This window comes from Sinocyclocheilus grahami, unplaced genomic scaffold, assembly GCF_001515645.1.
Source record: "Sinocyclocheilus grahami isolate Dianchi unplaced genomic scaffold, SAMN03320097.WGS_v1.1 scaffold106.1, whole genome shotgun sequence".
In the NCBI taxonomy this organism is placed as follows: Eukaryota; Metazoa; Chordata; class Actinopteri; order Cypriniformes; family Cyprinidae; genus Sinocyclocheilus; species Sinocyclocheilus grahami.
The window spans coordinates 2,942,127-2,959,826 of NW_015505285.1; the positions used below are offsets into that span (position 1 = coordinate 2,942,127).

The 17,700-nt window shown below is 36.2% G+C and overlaps 3 protein-coding genes across 4 annotated transcripts; 1 reads left to right on the forward strand and 2 right to left on the reverse strand.

Moving 5' to 3' along the window:
- Nucleotides 1–3,796: 3,796 nt before the first annotated feature.
- Nucleotides 3,797–6,281, reverse strand: LOC107588662 (UPF0693 protein C10orf32 homolog). Its single transcript, XM_016276858.1, has 5 exons — nt 6,100–6,281; nt 5,345–5,407; nt 4,465–4,508; nt 4,096–4,116; nt 3,797–3,980 (listed from the first exon to the last, which is right to left on the reverse strand). Exons 1-5 carry the CDS (start codon nt 6,229–6,231, stop codon nt 3,929–3,931), a joined length of 312 nt encoding a protein of 103 aa, XP_016132344.1. The 5' UTR covers nt 6,232–6,281; the 3' UTR covers nt 3,797–3,928.
- An 826-nt stretch (nt 6,282–7,107) lies between these two features.
- Nucleotides 7,108–11,566, forward strand: LOC107588661 (steroid 17-alpha-hydroxylase/17,20 lyase). 2 transcript variants are annotated; one of them, XM_016276856.1, is made up of 8 exons: nt 7,108–7,475; nt 7,554–7,692; nt 7,809–8,038; nt 9,134–9,220; nt 9,498–9,707; nt 9,790–9,959; nt 10,579–10,682; nt 10,761–11,566. In XM_016276856.1, the coding sequence occupies exons 1-8, from the start codon at nt 7,143–7,145 to the stop codon at nt 11,042–11,044; spliced, it is 1,557 nt and encodes a 518-aa protein (XP_016132342.1). In that variant the 5' UTR covers nt 7,108–7,142; the 3' UTR covers nt 11,045–11,566. The 2 variants fall into 2 exon arrangements, with proteins under 2 accessions (XP_016132342.1, XP_016132343.1); XM_016276857.1 differs by lacking the exon at nt 7,809–8,038 and adding an exon at nt 8,338–8,567.
- A 4,315-nt stretch (nt 11,567–15,881) lies between these two features.
- On the reverse strand, nt 15,882–17,644 carry LOC107588706 (WW domain binding protein 1-like). The gene is made up of 2 exons (XM_016276917.1): nt 17,630–17,644; nt 15,882–17,483 (listed from the first exon to the last, which is right to left on the reverse strand). Exons 1-2 carry the CDS (start codon nt 17,642–17,644, stop codon nt 16,692–16,694), a joined length of 807 nt encoding a protein of 268 aa, XP_016132403.1. The 3' UTR covers nt 15,882–16,691.
- Between the last annotated feature and the right edge of the window lie 56 nt (nt 17,645–17,700).

The window sequence follows — 17,700 nt, forward strand, 5'->3', positions numbered from 1 at the left end:
TTTGCCACCTTTTGGAGAGACTTTAAATTGTACAAGACAAAACGATTTTAATAAAACTTTATATTTAGAACTATATAATATACATAATGAGATAATAATAATTCATTCACAAAATAAAAAAAGTCTTTGACTTAGAAAAGACTAAACTGAACCCTAAAACAGTAAAAAGGTAAAGGCTTTTCACTCATGCACACATTCACACACACACAGAGAGAGAGAGAGAGAGAGTTTAGTGAGCTTTTTTCCTCTTCTTCTAAATCATATTGGGAAAATTGTTTGTATTTGTTTGTATTTCTATTAGCTCATATAAGAAGGCAGTAGGTGATCAATGTGAATGTATATAAAATAATATATACACATATTAAAGTCCTTGCATGAATGCATCTAGTCACTAAAGCCTATAAACCTGTAATCTTTGCGTACAATTTATTTGCTCTATGGCAGTGGTTCTCAAACCTGTCCTGGAGTACCCCCAGCCCTGCACATTTTGTATGTCTCCCTCATCTATCACACCTGATTCAACTCATCAGCTCAGTGGTGGAGACTGCAAGACCTGAAGTTATAGGGAGACATACAAAATGTGCAGTGCTGGGGGTACTTCATGGAGAGGTTTGAGAACCACTGCACTATGGAAATGTGTCTTACCTGTAGAGGGAACCAAAACACTGACAAATAATACATTGACTACTTTCCTCCTTTTTCAAAATCAATACCATTTGTACATAACTGACATAGTCAAATTGAGCAATATAAAATTGAAACAAGATGATTTTGCAGATCTGAAAAGCAAAAGACCATTACAACCATTAGCTCTGTAAATATTTATAGTGTGCTTTATTATACATTATATACACACATTGGTGCATATACTGTATCATAAAGCAAACTACAAATGTCTTTTTTGCATAGATTTATAAAATAAGTAATAAGGATATACAAAGGATATATAAGGGGGGGGGGGTCATTATGTGAGAAAGCACACAATGTTGCTTTGAGAGATTGCTGTGAACATTCCACATAATTTATTTATACCAACAACCTATTTTGTATATATTAAGTTGTAAGACATCATCCTTTTGAAAAACCTCCTAATGATCAACTCAAGACTTGCTTTTACACAAGCTCTTGGCAGATTGCAAGACTTCATTATTATAGACCTTGAGTACTGATAAACTGGGGAGGTACCGAACATTCTTTCCAATTCAAGGTCTCCCATGATCCTGTGAATGTGCAGATGTGCATAGTACAAGACCTTTTACCAAGAACTTAAAGTTAATCTTTGTTATTTATTAGCTGTTGACATTGCATAACTAATATTTTTCTCAGAATTTTCTATTTCTTTTATTATTCATTATTTTATTTAAAAAAAAATAAAATAAAATATATATATATATATATATATATATATATACATATAAACTAAACAAACAAAACGACTTCATTCATTCATGCGTTCGTTACGTCCATTTTCACAAGACGCCCAACAAGTCTGTTCCTAATTCCTTTGTAGAACCACTAAATTTAATGGCAAACCAAATAGTTCGTGATGTTTCAGAAAATCACAAAAAGAGGAAATGTTGTATACTAATATAGATTATGACTTATGATGATATTAAAATTATGATGATTTTAAATTGCCCTTATTTTGCCACCTTTTGGAGAGACTTTAAATTGTACAAGACAAAACGATTTTAATAAAACTTTATATTTAGAACTATATAATATACATAATGAGATAATAATAATTCATTCACAAAATAAAAAAAGTCTTTGACTTAGAAAAGACTAAACTGAACCCTAAAACAGTAAAAAGGTAAAGGCTTTTCACTCATGCACACATTCACACACACACAGAGAGAGAGAGAGAGAGAGTTTAGTGAGCTTTTTTCCTCTTCTTCTAAATCATATTGGGAAAATTGTTTGTATTTGTTTGTATTTCTATTAGCTCATATAAGAAGGCAGTAGGTGATCAATGTGAATGTATATAAAATAATATATACACATATTAAAGTCCTTGCATGAATGCATCTAGTCACTAAAGCCTATAAACCTGTAATCTTTGCGTACAATTTATTTGCTCTATGGCAGTGGTTCTCAAACCTGTCCTGGAGTACCCCCAGCCCTGCACATTTTGTATGTCTCCCTCATCTATCACACCTGATTCAACTCATCAGCTCAGTGGTGGAGACTGCAAGACCTGAAGTTATAGGGAGACATACAAAATGTGCAGTGCTGGGGGTACTTCATGGAGAGGTTTGAGAACCACTGCACTATGGAAATGTGTCTTACCTGTAGAGGGAACCAAAACACTGACAAATAATACATTGACTACTTTCCTCCTTTTTCAAAATCAATACCATTTGTACATAACTGACATAGTCAAATTGAGCAATATAAAATTGAAACAAGATGATTTTGCAGATCTGAAAAGCAAAAGACCATTACAACCATTAGCTCTGTAAATATTTATAGTGTGCTTTATTATACATTATATACACACATTGGTGCATATACTGTATCATAAAGCAAACTACAAATGTCTTTTTTGCATAGATTTATAAAATAAGTAATAAGGATATACAAAGGATATATAAGGGGGGGGGGGTCATTATGTGAGAAAGCACACAATGTTGCTTTGAGAGATTGCTGTGAACATTCCACATAATTTATTTATACCAACAACCTATTTTGTATATATTAAGTTGTAAGACATCATCCTTTTGAAAAACCTCCTAATGATCAACTCAAGACTTGCTTTTACACAAGCTCTTGGCAGATTGCAAGACTTCATTATTATAGACCTTGAGTACTGATAAACTGGGGAGGTACCGAACATTCTTTCCAATTCAAGGTCTCCCATGATCCTGTGAATGTGCAGATGTGCATAGTACAAGACCTTTTACCAAGAACTTAAAGTTAATCTTTGTTATTTATTAGCTGTTGACATTGCATAACTAATATTTTTCTCAGAATTTTCTATTTCTTTTATTATTCATTATTTTATTTAAAAAAAAATAAAATAAAATATATATATATATATATATATATATATGTACATATAAACATATTATGCATTTGTTACCATCCAATGTATTGCAACGTTGAAACTATACGTTGATGCTCATTGTTATATTTTGACTGTAACGTAAAAAAATATTGTCTGTATTCTGCACAAGTCTTGCAGACACAAGTCAAAACTTAGTTGAAGTGAATAGTTATGCTCAAGGCCTTGCTCTAGGTCTAGGACATCCATCTGCTTGCCCTTGCAGAGAAGCTGCTGATATTGCATGTGGGATAAACTTTGTCACGTATCCCTGTGTTGGACTTTCAACAAAGGACACGTTTCATTCATCTGCTTTTCCACATACATTTAATAAAGTTGCTCCAAGCTTAAACCTAAAAAATGAACTAGCAAAATGTGCAGAAACAATTCTGTGTGACATTTTATACAAATATATTCAAGTAAATTTGGCACAACAACACCATAAAAAAGACAAATAAATTAACAAGAAAATACAATTTGTATATTTGGTGTACAGTGAATTGGGAAATTTTGACTACGCAAGATCTAAAAGTCTAAAAGCAAATGTTCTTAGACACAAACTTAGGCTTAAAAGATGAGACAAAAACAGTATATTGTTTTGACATTGCACTATCATTTCAAAAAGACAAATATGAATACTGGAAACAATCTCCCACAGAAGAGCCTTCATTTGAAGGTCTTATGCATGTTTTTCACGACCACCCATAATCAGGTGTTAGAGAATAGGAGGATGTTGGCATGTGCCTTTTTTTATTTTTTTTAACTAGCAATCTGCTATGCAAAAAGCCATCATCTGCAGTCTCAAAAAGTGATGTGATCTACTGTTAAAAATCTATGAAAAACTAGAGAATGCGATATCCACAACACGTTATTAGAAGGGCTCCATTATTTCATCAAGTGTTCGAGCTGGTCCTGCAGGTTTTTGGAGTGTTCTACACTGTGAAAGACATTACAGATGAAGAGTTAACAAATGTTTAGAGAAATTCAGAAAAAAACTAAAAAAAACATGCAACTATTTAAATAATTTGAATGACCTAAATATAATGACTTACTTCTTTTGAATGGCCTCTTGCCTGGATTTAAAAGATAAAGAAATATATCAGATTTCAGTTTTGTTTTATTTAGTCTAAACTACGAAATAACACAAATTAAAGTATGGGAATTATGTAGTGACCAAAAAAGGGTTAAAGTCAAGTCAAGTCAAGTTTATTTATATAGCGCTTTATACAATACAAATGAAAAAAAGTTTCTTTGGAAAGGAACTCAAACAAAGGCACAATTTTTATTACTATACAAAATTAAATTACAAAAACAGAAAAACTTTAAGGTTTAAGGTTATGAGGTATATAAGCGTTTCCTTTGACTAGTACTGTACAAGATGTTAATGTAGATAAATGCAGTATGTATACTTGTCTACTTACTGATACTGCAAGTGAGTTGTTATAATAGACATCTTCCGTAGACTCTGCAAGAATAAAGATACTTGGAGAAGTTACATCTGCTTTATTAAACATTACATACCCAACTGTATCATATTCGATAAATGGAATTCTAAAGGCCCGTTCACACCAAGCACGATAACTATAAAGATAACGATAAAGATATAGTTCTAAATATCGTTCTCAATATTAAAGAATAGCAGAGTTCACACCACAACTATAACGATAACCATACAGAGGAACGATATTGTTGTGATCACTTTCAAAACGATTTTTTCCCAGCTGATGAACGATAAAACACTGACAGCCAATCAGAATCCATCCTGCTGTAACGAGCTCAAGAATTTAAAGGGGCAGACGAGCGTGCACTTAGAATAAACAGACGATATCGTTAGTTGGTGTGGACGTAAATATCATTATCTTTATAGTTATCTTTATAGTTATCGTTCTTGGTGTGAACGGGGCTTAAGGCCTCTAAATTATCAACATGATCAAAGCTACTGAAAAATCAGTTGTACACAATCTACTACATGCGCTCTGTCCTCTGACTGATAGTTCATGCTTTTTTAGCAAGTAAAATGCCTTTAAGTAACTTAATCGGTTTACTTGATTATCAATACACTATATTTAAAAATCATATTAAAATCTAAAAAGCATATCAATGCATTGCATTATTAGCACCCCACAGTAAAAACTAGAGCTTTGATCATAAAACTAAAGATTTGAATATCATCAAGAAATATTACTGGGAGATATAAAGTGACAACTATTATTTATATGCATTTGATGTAGTCTGTTATACTGTTATATCTTATAAAGAAAAGTGTTATAAAGAAAATCATTTTGCCTTTATATCACTTACATCTTCAGAATGCAGAATTACATCTTCTTGAATTACCATATTTCTTGCTGCCTGACCGAGTAGCTGTAAAGTAGAAGAGACCACTGTTAATTTTATGAGATAACTGCATTCATCTTTATCTTAAAACCTAGTGAAACGCCTGTCTGTACACAACATGTCTGGACAACATATGATGGCAAATATTTGGGTATATGAATCCCAGGATATACTAAGTTTTGAGGCTTGCATCCGGTGTGTATTACAGTGCACAGCATAAATGAATACACCCCCTCTGATTAATTATAAAAGATGTATTTTCTTAATGATCACTAATATAATTCATAGAAAGATGGCAAAATTGAAATGTATTAAACATTTTTAATAAACCAGTTTTGGTTCAATATACTTACCTGTTGATCAATACTTTCCTTAACCTTACACCAGATTTTTTTTTTTTTTAGTAACTTTCAGGAGGGTGTACTCATTTTTGTAACACAACATCAGATCACTTTGATAAGAAATTTGTATTTTCTTGAATAATTTTAACATTCTTCTTTGGTAACTGATCAAGCAGACTTGCTGGAATATTATATCTCTAAAAAAACATGACATGTCTTCTAAGCAAAGAGTAATTGCTGAATTTGTTAAGTTTCAGAGGGGGTGTACTCATTTATGCTGTGCACTGTACTATGAAGAGGAAACAGATAGCCGGGCAAATATCTCGCCTTATATATATATATATATATATATATCAGTATAACGTTTCGTATATTTACTTCTTGGCTCCTGGATCCTTTCAACACTTGACGGGTTAGAGCGATCACATCTCCACTGCAAGAAGTGACTTTATCAGACAATAAACCTTTAACAGATTGACCGAAGCGAGGCTGCGTCTCGGAGGAAGCCATCACTGTTTACTACGGCACCAGGCGAGGGACAATTTCAAATATGAACGCGAATGACACAGACGAGAGGATGGGGAAGATGTTTAGTTAGGCTACTTAGATAACTTTATCTAATTTATCTTTATCTAACTTCATCTTTATCTTAGATAACTTATAACTTTAAGTAACTTAGTTACTTAAAGCACTTAAGTGAAGTCAAGTCATGTTAAGTCACAGTTTATTTTAGCACATTTCATATTCGTTACATTTTTGTGTTATGTGATTGCACAGTATCTTGTGTATCCTATCCTCAGTTTTATTCTGAACTGTTTTAATACATTTTAAATATATATATTTTTTACCTAATTGAAAAATATGTATCTGCTTTTATTAATGTGATTATTTTGAATGATTATTGTATATGAAATGTACAATAAGCTTGCCTTGCCATATGAAATCTAATAAATAGAAATAATTATTTAACATAAAAGCAATATATAGCATCAAAAGTAGCTTTTTTGTACAATTATCCCATTTAAATCCTCTTATTGTAAGAAAAAAAAGATTATTTTTCTGTTTAAAATGCTATTAGTGACTACAAATCAACATTTGTTGTAGCCTACATTTTATTTTTTTATTTTATAGGCTACATTTTTTCTATGTAGTAATTAAAAAAAAAAAAGATTTTATGATTTTATTATATAGAAAAATGAAAAATAAAAAAATGGGCTGAGCTCAGACATGCACTTCCATGCATTTTCTGAATGTGGGGAACCAATCAACAGCCCCGATGACACTTAGATAGTTGAAGCTAAACTATTTCAGGGTCAAGGAGGTGGCATTGAAGAATTCGCATAAAAATCTGCCGTCGCCTCGCCCATGCAGGCAGTGCTGATCTGAAGAGCTGGTGAACACTTGGTTGAATGTAGTTGACCATGTCTGACCCACTCATCCTGCCATGGCTTCTCTGTTCATGCCTGTTCTCTGCAGTAACTCTAGCAGGGCTGTATCTCAAAAGGAAGATGAATGGATTTGTGCCAGGCGGCAGATCTCCTCCAAGCCTCCCATCGCTCCCCATCATCGGGAGTCTCCTCAGCCTCGGAACTGACAGTCCTCCACACATCTTCTTTCAGCAGCTGCAGAAGAAATACGGAGATCTTTATTCCCTCATGATGGGCTCCCACAAAGTCCTGATTGTGAACAACCACCATCATGCAAAAGAGATCCTGATCAAAAAAGGAAAAATATTTGCAGGGAGGCCACGAACTGTAAGTAAACCGCATCACTTTCATCAGCAGCTGACTTTCACTCAAATATTTACTTTACTTTATATGTTTGTCTTTCAGGTTACAACAGACTTGTTAACTCGAGATGGGAAAGATATAGCATTTGCTGACTACAGTTCCACATGGAAGTTCCATCGGAAAATGGTGCATGGAGCTCTTTGCATGTTTGGTGAAGGTTCAGTTTCTATTGAGAAGATAAGTGAGTATCACTGCAGCCAACATGATATACAAATATATAAAGCAAAAAAATTCATAAAAAATGGAAAAAATATACAAATCAGAGCCTGCTACCTAATTTTTACTTTCCACCTAAAGTCTGCAGGGAGGCCAGCTCTATGTGTGACATGTTGACCGAATCCCAGAACAGTGCTGTGGATCTGGCACCGGAGCTGACGCGTGCCGTCACAAACGTGGTGTGTGCCTTGTGTTTCAACTCCTCATACAAACGTGGAGATGCTGAGTTTGAGTCCATGCTCCAGTACAGTCAGGGAATCGTGGATACAGTCGCTAAGGACAGCTTGGTGGATATTTTCCCATGGCTGCAGGTAAGCTTCAGTGTGTGATAATGATGTGTCTTACACTGCAAGATTCTTAATTGTTTTGGAAAGAGGTCTCACCAGGGCAGTAAAAACAGTCAATTCAGAATTAAAAATAACTATCTTCTAATTTCTGTTTTTAGAATGTAATTTATTTCTGTGATGCAAAGCTGAATTTTCAGCATAATTTTTTTATCCAGTGACTGCAGCCAACATGATATACAAATATATAAAGCAAAAAAATTCATAAAAAATGGAAAAATATACAAATCAGAGCCTGCTACCTAATTTTTACTTTCCACCTAAAGTCTGCAGGGAGGCCAGCTGTATGTGTGACATGTTGACCGAATCCCAGAACAGTGCTGTGGATCTGGCACCGGAGCTGACGCGTGCCGTCACAAACGTGGTGTGTGCCTTGTGTTTCAACTCCTCATACAAACGTGGAGATGCTGAGTTTGAGTCCATGCTCCAGTACAGTCAGGGAATCGTGGATACAGTCGCTAAGGACAGCTTGGTGGATATTTTCCCATGGCTGCAGGTAAGCTTCAGTGTGTGATAATGATGTGTCTTACACTGCAAGATTCTTAATTGTTTTGGAAAGAGGTCTCACCAGGGCAGTAAAAACAGTCAATTCAGAATTAAAAATAACTATCTTCTAATTTCTGTTTTTAGAATGTAATTTATTTCTGTGATGCAAAGCTGAATTTTCAGCATAATTTTTTTATCCAGTCCAAAAATCATTTTAATATGCTGATGTGCTGCTCAAGAAACATTTCTTCTTATTATCAATGCTGAAAACAATACTATACTGCCTTATATTTTTGTGAAAACAGCGATAAATTTGTTAAGGATTCTTTGATGAGCAGAAAGTTCAAAAGAACCACACTGATTTGAAACAGAAATGTTTTATGACATTATAAATATCTTTACTATCACCTTTGATCAATTTAATGCATCCTTGCTGCTGAATAAACGTATTGATTTCTTTAAAATGGTCATTCTTGGCTTTCCTAGCGGTTAGTTACCTAAGATAGCCTATAATAAAAATATTTTTTGTCTTATGCTTTGAATTCTAATAGCCTACATATGCATTTTTCCTCCAAGATATTCCCAAACAAAGACCTCAAAATCCTAAGACAGTGTGTTTCAATCAGAGACAAACTGCTTCAAAAGAAATACGAGGAACACAAGGTAAACGTGCATCTTCACTATTACAAAAATACAAATGACAATTCTGAATATTCCCTGTTTGTAATCAACATGAGTTCATAAAAGCTGCGTGAACAATAAACAGTTTTAGATATAGTGTAACATTTCAAACCAGGATGTCAACATATGTATAAATTATAGTGTAGACTAGACTCAATAAACAGCTGTCGCAGCATATTCCAAAATGCACTCAAGAGAAAAAGTCGGTGCTTTATAATGATTTCTCCCTCAATAACCTGTGATTTGTCTCTCTCTACAGGTGGATTACAGCGATAACGTCCAGCGGGATCTCTTGGATGCACTTCTGAGGGCCAAACGCAGCTCAGAGAATAACAACACCAGCACTCATGATGTTGGTTTAACTGAAGACCATGTGCTCATGACTGTGGGGGACATCTTCGGGGCAGGGGTGGAAACCACTACTACTGTACTCAAATGGTCAATAGCTTACCTTGTCCATAATCCACAGGTAAATAAGCTGCTCACAACTGGCATTTCAGAATCAGTTCTTGCAACGAAACTTAGTAGATGTTCTTTACATTCGGAATTAGGTGCAGAGAAAGATTCAGGAGGAGCTGGACAATAAGACTGGAAAAGACAGACACCCTCAGCTCAGTGACAGAGGGAATTTGCCTTATCTTGAGGCCACTATAAGAGAAGTTCTGAGGATCCAACCTGTCTCCCCACTTCTCATCCCTCATGTGGCGCTCCAAGACTCCAGGTAAGGTTAAAAAAAAAAAAAAAAAACGAATATATTTTCCTTTATTTTGCAAGGATGCATTAAATTGTGACAGAAAAGACATTTGTTATACAAAACAGTTCTGTTTCTACTTTTGACCAAATATTACTTAAATAAATGTATCACGGTTTCCACAAAAATATTAGGCAGCACAACTGTTTTCAACATTTATAATAAGAAGAAATGTTTTTGAGCTGCAAATCACCATATTAGAATGATTTCTGAAAGATCATGTGATGCTGAAGACTTGAGTAATGGCTGCTGAAAATTCAGCTTTGCCATCATAGATATAAATTACATTTAAAGAAAATATTAAAACATAAGTTAATTGAAATTGTAATATTTTGCTATTTTATTTTTGCTGTATTTATCTTAGTGACCTCAAACATTTGAGTAGTAGCCTATACCATTACATTTGATTTATTATTTTAGTAATTTGAATTATTATTTGCTATTTGTTTTTGATGTCTAATGACCACTGTTTGAACATTTGAAAAAGAAAAACTTTTAAACTTCCAAATTTTACTTTCAGGGTAGCAGAAATTTCACGTTCATATAAAATACTGTCCAGTCGTGATGTCTTCTCTGCTCTCTTTGACAGTGTGGGAGAATACACTGTGCAGAAAGGAACCCGAGTCATTATTAACCTGTGGTCTTTACATCATGATGAGAAGGAATGGAAGAATCCTGAGCTGTTTGACCCAGGTGAGAATCTGCAGTGATATCAAACATTCATGTAATCTGTGAAGATTTCTAAATACAATGAATCCTTTAATCCGCCAGGGCGATTTCTGAACGAGGAGGGTGATGGTTTGTGCTGCCCTTCGGCCAGCTATCTGCCCTTCGGCGCAGGGGTTCGAGTTTGTCTCGGCGAGGCCCTGGCAAAGATGGAACTCTTCCTCTTCCTGTCATGGATTTTGCAAAGGTTCACGCTAGAGATGCCCACTGGCCAGCCTCTGCCTGACCTCCAGGGCAAGTTTGGTGTGGTTCTTCAACCCAAGAAATTCAAAGTCACTGCTAAACTAAGAGCAGATTGGGAAAACTTCCCACTAATGCAGCATTGCTGAGTAAATGATGTGTGTCTTTTGTACTCTTGGGACATTTGTCTTTTTTTTTATGAAGCCTGCTATCAAATATCACAAATCAGACATGAATATAATTCATATCTTGAGACAGTGTGACTCCATGATCAACAGTAATTGAGCAGAGTGCAACAGTCAGGTTCTGGAGGTAAAAATCCCATTCATTTTCTCCATGGGGAATTGATTTTTAATTGAACTGTTAATCGATGGTATGTGCTTTTGTTGAAGTCATCAGTCCACATTATTTCAACTTATTTTTAATCATGGAATTCTTTATGACAAACTACCTTACCCATAATTCTGCAAAGAAATGTCCACCAATCAGAAAATCTAAACAAGCAAAAAAGAACACTTTAGCACCTGCCGGCTCCTAAGAAGCAGTGAATGATGTCAATCTCTCTGCATTCTCAAATACTTACACTTGTAAATATACACTCATATTTTACAATAAATGTAAATATGTATTGCTTCTATATACGCATAATCATCTTTAAATCAAGTTATTTTCCCACTATTTTTTAGTAATGTCAATTTATTCTGTCCTTCAATAAAACTATTAAGTACAAAGTCTTGTACCTTTGTCTTTTTGTCCAATTTTCATTTATTTTCTTTAGCAAAGACTTTTAAGAAAGCCCTTTAGGAAAATGAATAAGAAAAAATACTTTGAGAACAAAGGTGGCTGAAAAAGGAAGACACTGCCATTTTGGATGCGTAACTGAACCACTCACAGAAATCCATTGGCTTTCAAAACATTCTTTGATACTCTTTAATTTGGTTGAGTCTTCTTATAAAATGCGGAAAATACAGTTTCATATATAAAAAGAAAAAGTGACTACGGATACAAAACTAAAACGTAGTACCAGGCTTGAATCAAAGCTTAAGAAAAAAAAGCAATTGGCTTTTTAATAGCCGCCTTCACCTTCAAGCACACACACACACACACACACACACACACACACACACACACACTGCTCAGTGTCAAAACAGCACAATGACAACTTTTTTAGGCAAAACAAATGAACATCTCATTCAAAGTGAGCTACCCAACATAGTGACTCAGATTTCCATTTCCTTTTAATCAATACCTTTGGTCTCAAACATCACAGGACGATAGAAAACAATGGAGACTAGAGCTACAGAAAGATCGTCATGAGCACCATTGCTGCGACAAGATGACTTGACTTCATAGCTTCAAGCTTCACTTAATCAGTCAAATAATTTTGATGCTATGATGCTATAACTGGTCCAAATCATTCAGAATGCTCAATATTAGGTTTAGCAAAACAATACTGCTACACAAATATTTCCGAAGGCACCACGTCAATGTTGGCATCTACCTCCCAAACCGTTTTTTCCAGCTAACACACTAGGAACCTAATTTACCGGCCACATCACGTTTGAAAGAAAATTAGCCACCATTTACAAAGGAACACTCTGATCTGAAGATCAACAGGGCCGAAAAGCCATCTGTGCCCAAGCTAAGACTCTGTTATAGGACGCCTATAACTGCTAATCTAAACCAAAGGTCAAATTTTGATGCTATGATGCTATAACTGGCTATAAAATCATTCAGAATGCTCAATATTAGGTTTAGCAAAACAATACTGCTACACAAATATTTCCGAAGGCACCACATCAATGTTGGAATCTACCTCCCAAACCGTTTTTCCAGCTAACACACTAGGAACCTAATTTACCGGCCACATCACGTTTGAAAGAAAATTAGCCACCATTTACAAAGGAACACTCTGATCTGAAGATCAACAGGGCCGAAAAGCCATCTGTGCCCAAGCTAAGACTCTGTTATAGGACGCCTATAACTGCTAATCTAAACCAAAGGTCAAAGAAACACAGTGGCCTGAAGAACGATCCACTTAAAGCATCCTACAATGACACACACACACACACACACAGTGTAGGGAAGTGAAGTGTAGTGGAGCAGCTTTCAGTCTCACCGCCACAGAAAAACAAATCTCAATCTCATCATGAACCTGACTTAAGTGCTACACTAACATGACATTAACCTTACCTGATCAGCTACAATAAAACGCACATTAAAAGCTTAATAAGGCCTGTACATAAGTTACTGTTAGTGGTGATTAAGTGAAGCCCTTACAGTGTTAAGATACAAAAACAACTTAAAAGCACTAAGGGAGAATACAGAAATTAAATTAAGGCAAAAAACAAACATATTTCAATGATATGTTTCGATGGAAGGCTTATCAAGTGATCCTTTCAAACAAGACGTTGCCACTGAGCAAAATCTTCACTCATACTGGCCCTTATTTTATGCAGAAATTCTACGAGACACACTCTTCTCTTTAAGGCATATGAAAACTACTTAAATCAACAAAGGCACCTAGTGTAAATGTACAAGCTGGGTTCAATCTATATACAAAGGTATTTTCAGCCTTCATTTGAAGAGTCTTTGCATAATGAACTTCAAAATGTACTACTATATAGCATGTGAATATATTCAGTTTCTGCGAATAATCATACAAAATATTGGATAAAGCCCGAGACCATGTTATACAATGATGAGACAAAATAAACAAAATGGCAACCACACCCTGCTGGGTAGGGAGCACACAGTCAAATAATTTTGATGCTATGATGCTATAACTGGTCCAAATCATTCAGAATGCTCAATATTAGGTTTAGCAAAACAATACTGCTACACAAATATTTCCGAAGGCACCACGTCAATGTTGGAATCTACCTCCCAAACCGTTTTTTCCAGCTAACACACTAGGAACCTAATTTACCGGCCACATCACGTTTGAAAGAAAATTAGCCACCATTTACAAAGGAACACTCTGATCTGAAGATCAACAGGGCCGAAAAGCCATCTGTGCCCAAGCTAAGACTCTGTTATAGGACGCCTATAACTGCTAATCTAAACCAAAGGTCAAAGAAACACAGTGGCCTGAAGAACGATCCACTTAAAGCATCCTACAATGACACACACACACACACACACAGTGTAGGGAAGTGAAGTGTAGTGGAGCAGCTTTCAGTCTCACCGCCACAGAAAAACAAATCTCAATCTCATCATGAACCTGACTTAAGTGCTACACTAACATGACATTAACCTTACCTGATCAGCTACAATAAAACGCACATTAAAAGCTTAATAAGGCCTGTACATAAGTTACTGTTAGTGGTGATTAAGTGAAGCCCTTACAGTGTTAAGATACAAAAACAACTTAAAAGCACTAAGGGAGAATACAGAAATTAAATTAAGGCAAAAAACGAACATATTTCAATGATATGTTTCGATGGAAGGCTTATCAAGTGATCCTTTCAAACAAGACGTTGCCACTGAGCAAAATCTTCACTCATACTGGCCCTTATTTTATGCAGAAATTCTACGAGACACACTCTTCTCTTTAAGGCATATGAAAACTACTTAAATCAACAAAGGCACCTAGTGTAAATGTACAAGCTGGGTTCAATCTATATACAAAGGTATTTTCAGCCTTCATTTGAAGAGTCTTTGCATAATGAACTTCAAAATGTACTACTATATAGCATGTGAATATATTCAGTTTCTGCGAATAATCATACAAAATATTGGATAAAGCCCGAGACCATGTTATACAATGATGAGACAAAATAAACAAAATGGCAACCACACCCTGCTGGGTAGGGAGCACATTCACTTATTGATACAAAAAAATATATATTTGAGATAATTACTTTCCTTCATTTTTCTGAATAGCATCATGCAGATACTCCAGATCAAACATTTTCAGAAAAAAAGACAAGAAATAAAAACAAGAAACAACAACTGAACATTAAAGCTCTGAAGTATTAACAGACTGCTCTGTGGTCGTCTTTTCCATTTTTTTCGTGCACAATGTAATCTTAAATTGATAATTCACCAAAAAATGAAAATTCTGTTATCAATTACTCACCTTCATATCATTCCAAACGAACAGACAAGACTTTTGATTTTCTTTGAAACAAAAATTAATTCACCTGCAAAATTTCTGTATCTCCTTTGAAATTCCACCAAAATACTGATGCTTCAAAAAGTTCATAAAAAGATCATATATGTAATCCATATGAATCAAGTGGTTTAATCCAAGTCTTTTGAAGAGACATGATTGGTTTATATAATTAACAGATTTAATTCACATTTAAACACCGAACATGAACATAGAACCAGAATTTCAACTGTACTTGCTTGATGCGTAACAAGAAACGTCATTGGTTCTCGTGCATCATGTATGTTTCATCTTTTATTTACCATATTTGATGTGCATATGGATTTATTTTACAATCTTGAACTTTTTAAAGCGTCCACTTTTAGTGGAATAGACTTTTTTTTTAATGGATCTCTCTTAAATTTTTTATTAAAAATATCCTTATTTGTGTTTTAAAGATGAACAAAAGTCTTGTGTATTTGGAATGCCATGAGAGTGACTAAATAAAAGACAGATCTTTCATTTTTGGGTGAACTGTCCCTTTAAGTATTTTAAAATGACATCAAAGATAAGAATTCAAGAGCAAAAGCCAGCACAAATCAATATCCCCTGACCTTGTGTGCCATCTTCATCTCAGTAGGAGGTAATAGCCCCCAAAAACCAACAAAAAGCCTCCAAATCTACAGGCATGTCACCCAGAGCTCGATAAGGCTATAAACTGAAGAGAATTTCCTCTGTGGCTTTGATCGTGACCTCTCTGTGAGGCAACAGACCTATTAACGTCTTTACTAGATTACCCTATTAATCCATAAAACCGTGAGGACTCACACATTAACGCCCTTTTAAAACTCCCTCGCTCTCTCTCTCACACACACACACACACACACACACACCACATTTAAACACCGAACATGAACATAGAACCAGAATTTCAACTGTACTTGCTTGATGCGTAACAAGAAACGTCATTGGTTCTCGTGCATCATGTATGTTTCATCTTTTATTTACCATATTTGATGTGCATATGGATTTATTTTACAATCTTGAACTTTTTAAAGCGTCCACTTTTAGTGGAATAGACTTTTTTTTAAATGGATCTCTCTTAAATTTTTTATTAAAAATATCCTTATTTGTGTTTTAAAGATGAACAAAAGTCTTGTGTATTTGGAATGCCATGAGAGTGACTAAATAAAGACAGATCTTTCATTTTTGGGTGAACTGTCCCTTTAAGTATTTTAAAATGACATCAAAGATAAGAATTCAAGAGCAAAAGCCAGCACAAATCAATATCCCCTGACCTTGTGTGCCATCTTCATCTCAGTAGGAGGTAATAGCCCCCAAAAACCAACAAAAAGCCTCCAAATCTACAGGCATGTCACCCAGAGCTCGATAAGGCTATAAACTGAAGAGAATTTCCTCTGTGGCTTTGATCGTGACCTCTCTGTGAGGCAACAGACCTATTAACGTCTTTACTAGATTACCCTATTAATCCATAAAACCGTGAGGACTCACACATTAACGCCCTTTTAAAACTCCCTCGCTCTCTCTCTCACACACACACACACACACACACACACACACACGCAGGCACACACATACAAAATACACCCAAAGTGACATAGCTGACAGTACAAACTGATGTATCTCAAGAAAGTAAAGGGAAACAGCAGTCTAAATTAAGTCTCTGCTGGAACCGTTTGTGCTCAACTCTGGGGGTCCGTGTTGTTGGCATGATGCGGACCGTCCTGTTCGTTGATGGTGTGCAGATGGAGGCAGACTGGAGGTCGCTGATGCTCTCTTTGCTCTAGAGGCACATCTGAGGCAGCCAGGCCCTGTTCCTCATCCCCCGAACCACGAGGAGGGCTGCCGCCGCCGCCGCGGAGGTTGCAGCTATCACAGAAGTCCTGCTCCTCGAGCACCCCTCCATCCATGTGCCCTACAAGCTCTTTCATCTCCTCCTCTTCCTCTCCATCCCCGGGCCCCTGGTTGCAAACGCATACCTCAATCCCAGAGTCGCCTGTGAAGCGCCGGTGGCGTCCTGGAGTCTTGTCTTTGTTGTCGGGAGAACAGTCTTCTACGGGTTCAGTCAGATCCTCGCCCGAGTTGCCCTGTTTGACGGGGCTGTGTGAGGTAGCGCACGCCACCTGCTGGGGCTGGGGCTGCCCGTCCTCTCCTCGGCTGAGGTACTGTGGTTTGTGACTGTCTCTGACAGGGCTGTGTGCAGTGGCAGTATGTGGCTGCTCTACACAGGGTCCCAGGGAACAGTTCTCAGATGCAGACGGGACGACGGGGCTGGACTGCAGTGGAGGGCAGAGCTCATCTGGTTGTTCAGAGCACAGGGGGTCAATGCTGGTGGACTGGCCTGGCTGAGAGGCACTGTACGGAGGCGGGGGCGTCGGAGGTCTGTTCTCAACTTCCTCGTATGCCGGTAAGAGGTAGCCAGACAGAAACCCTGGAGAAGAGGACGAAGAAATGCATTTATTGACTGACCGTGACTAAAGCATGCATTTCTTCTAAGGGGCAATGAACAGATCAAGTAGTAGCTCTTCCAAGCTGTTAATAACTTGATTCAGATATTACTGTTAGCTATTTACAGACAGTTATCACCGATCTGCATACTTACATTTTATCCAACTTGTACTGCTTTGTTGGGCATTCTATAATAACTCAAATGTACCCAATCTATCTCGGTTTACTATTCCACTTTATTAA

Coding starts and splice junctions, on each gene's coding strand:
- LOC107588661 (XM_016276856.1), top strand. CDS start 7,143: ATGTCTGACCCACTCATCCTGCCATGGCTTCTCTGTTCATGCCTGTTC. Junction 7,476..7,553: donor TTGCAGGGAGGCCACGAACT/GTAAGTAAACCG, acceptor TTTGTCTTTCAG/GTTACAACAGACTTGTTAAC. Junction 9,960..10,578: donor GTGGCGCTCCAAGACTCCAG/GTAAGGTTAAAA, acceptor TCTCTTTGACAG/TGTGGGAGAATACACTGTGC.
- LOC107588662 (XM_016276858.1), bottom strand. CDS start 6,231: ATGGCTTCCTCCGAGACGCAGCCTCGCTTCGGTCAATCTGTTAAAGGT. Junction 5,408..6,099: donor AAGGATCCAGGAGCCAAGAA/GTAAATATACGA, acceptor TCTACTTTACAG/CTACTCGGTCAGGCAGCAAG. Junction 4,509..5,344: donor TAATTCTGCATTCTGAAGAT/GTAAGTGATATA, acceptor TTATTCTTGCAG/AGTCTACGGAAGATGTCTAT.